The 2583-nt window shown below is 33.0% G+C and overlaps 1 protein-coding gene across 1 annotated transcript; it reads left to right on the top strand.

The window, feature by feature from the left end:
- LOC107062965 (uncharacterized) lies at positions 1–991 on the top strand. Its single transcript, XM_015314272.1, has one exon. It carries the CDS (start codon positions 49–51, stop codon positions 823–825), a length of 777 nt encoding a protein of 258 aa, XP_015169758.1. The 5' UTR covers positions 1–48; the 3' UTR covers positions 826–991.
- Positions 992–2583: the final 1592 nt, after the last annotated feature.

Genomic DNA, 2583 nt, shown 5'->3' with positions numbered 1-2583 from the left:
TATAGTCTTATTGATTACTGATTTCAACAAAGTTAGAAAGAAAAATCAATGGGAAGACAGAATAAGAGTACAAATGCGACATCTCAAGGTAAACAACACTTTAGCCATCCTCACATTTTGAAACCAATTGTGAATCCACCTGAAACACTCACTTGCAATGCATGTGAGCAACCAAATAACTATAAGCCTAATTTTCATGGATGCAACAGTTGCCAGTATTTCCTCCACGATAACTGCTTCAATGCTCCGCGTTTTCTCAATCACTCGTCTCATCCTTCCCACCCCTTGACCCTTCACCAAATTCCGTCTTACTCGAGTCGTTCCTATACTTGCAAGGCTTGTGGCTCTGCTGGTAATGGATTTTGTTTTAGCTGTGCTGCTTGTGAATTTGATATTCACTTGCAATGTGCGTCCAGTCCTAGCTCCATACTTGTTAATAGCCACCTGCATCAATTGGAGCTCCACTTCGGTTCTCCATACGAAGATAAGAATATCAAATACAATTGTGATATGTGCAATGTGATAATGAACAAGGACGATTGGTTGTACTACTGTGCTGGGTGTGATTTCGGGTCACACTTGCGGTGTGCAATAACTAGTCCTGAAGTCGGTGTTTTCCCCAAACAGCAGCGTCCAATTCCAAATTCAAATCCAAATCCAAATCCAAGTCCAAGTCAGAATTCGAATTCAAATTCAAATTTAAATCCAAATGCGGCGGTGGAAATGATTAATTCAGTGAATGCTGCTCATGAGCAGCTTATAGCAGCTCAAATTCGCGCTCAGTTTGTGGCACGAGGACAAGAGGCTGCTCTGGACTTAATTTAGGCATACAATTGCATATATCTAATGCTTACGCTTTGGCCTTCTTCAGTTTTTATTGCAAAATAAATGCTTTATTGTTGTTATCGTGTTATTTCTCTTTCAAATTTGTATCTTTAATCATCAAGTTTCTCCATTTTTGTTTTGGTTTCTATGTTTATGGATTATAAACTGACATCATGAGAATGGAATTCTTTTACTGGAAAGCCACACTCATACTCCATAAAAATGTAATCAAGATAATCCTCAATAAATCTTTGTGGCTCCCCTCCATTACCCTTTCCCTCCATTTCGTCAAGTACACATCTAGATGAAAGACATGTGTATTATTTAATTGTTAAAAGTCAAGATTATGTTGCATTAACTAGTATCATAACCATAGTTAAGGAATAAGTTTTGGAACAAATAATTTCTTAACTTGGGCAAGAAAAATATTCCTACAAATCTTTGAACAGTTTAATTTCATTTTTTATTTCTATAGTCAAATATTAATATTGTACATTATTTAATCGCTTCCTATGCTAGCAAATTTATTCTTGAAATATTAGGTTGAGAAATTTAAAAAATAAAAGGAAGAATTATCATTGATGATAGAAATCATATAATATAAAATGGGAAGTAAAAAATGCATTAGAATTACAAATGTGAGAGTATAAAAAAAAATTCTTTTTAAAAAATAAAATAAAAGAAAATATCAATTTAAACGCAAAATATTTTGTAAGACTACTGTTAGGCTAAACAAATTAAACGTTGTTAAGTTCATGTTCCATAATTTTAATATTTAAATATAAAAATATAAAATAAAATTAATGATATAAATATATGGATACGAAAAATTGAGAAGAATTAATTATTCTTACTAAATTTGGAGAGAATTTTTTTTCAAAACTTATTCACTTAACTATGGTTATGATACTAGTTAATGCAATATAATCTTGACCTTTAACAATTAAATAGTACATATGTCTCTCATCCAGACGTGTACTTGACGAAATGGAGGGGAGCCAAATCCCAAAGTCTTACTATAAACTTAAAATTTTGGCTTCGCAAAATCATGAAAGAGCAGCTCGATGCATAAAATATTTCATATTCACACATGATATAAAAATAAAAAAAAGAGTTGCATTTGAAACAATGTGATATAAACAATCTACTCTAGTGTAAATAGAAAAATTAAGCGGACATATATGACTGTTCGTGTGGCAAGTTAATTTTGAGACACTACGGTCTACCATAATCAAACTCCAACGCGTTCAATTAAGTATTAGTCAATAGTCAGCACTAGGATAATGAATGATAAAAATGCCAACTTGCTAAGATCAAAAAGTCGAACAGTTGATTGTTGCCGTAACATGCATCCATGAACCTCAATGAAGTTGACTTCAAAAGTTATCAATTTGCCGAAATCAGTCGATTTAATTTCACAGTTTATATGTCAGAGACAACCTATAAATCTAGATAGAGCTGCTTTTTTTTTAATTTGGATCTGATATACATATTGGGGCTCACGACTAAATTTGGATTCATGTCGAAAAATCTCAATTGAGATAATTATTCACCTGACAAGTTGATTAGTATTAAGACGATACAATAATCAGACTCCAATGTGTGATGCAGATTAGAACAAGCTCTGAATGAACTGGTAGTCGACCAGCACTACTTAGGAAAATGATTGATGAAATGCCAACTTGTATGAGCAAAAAGTCAGCTGCCGGAACTTCGATGAACCTCAACACAGTTGACTTGTGAATTACGTATTAATAT

The sequence above is a fragment of the Solanum tuberosum genome, unplaced genomic scaffold (genome assembly GCF_000226075.1).
Source record: "Solanum tuberosum cultivar DM 1-3 516 R44 unplaced genomic scaffold, SolTub_3.0 scf00284, whole genome shotgun sequence".
In the NCBI taxonomy this organism is placed as follows: Eukaryota; Viridiplantae; Streptophyta; class Magnoliopsida; order Solanales; family Solanaceae; genus Solanum; species Solanum tuberosum.
This window is presented reverse-complemented; position numbering and strand designations above follow the sequence as displayed.

Bases quoted from the DNA above. Each gene is read 5' to 3' on its own strand.
- LOC107062965 (XM_015314272.1), top strand. From the start codon at position 49: ATGGGAAGACAGAATAAGAGTACAAATGCGACATCTCAAGGTAAACAA.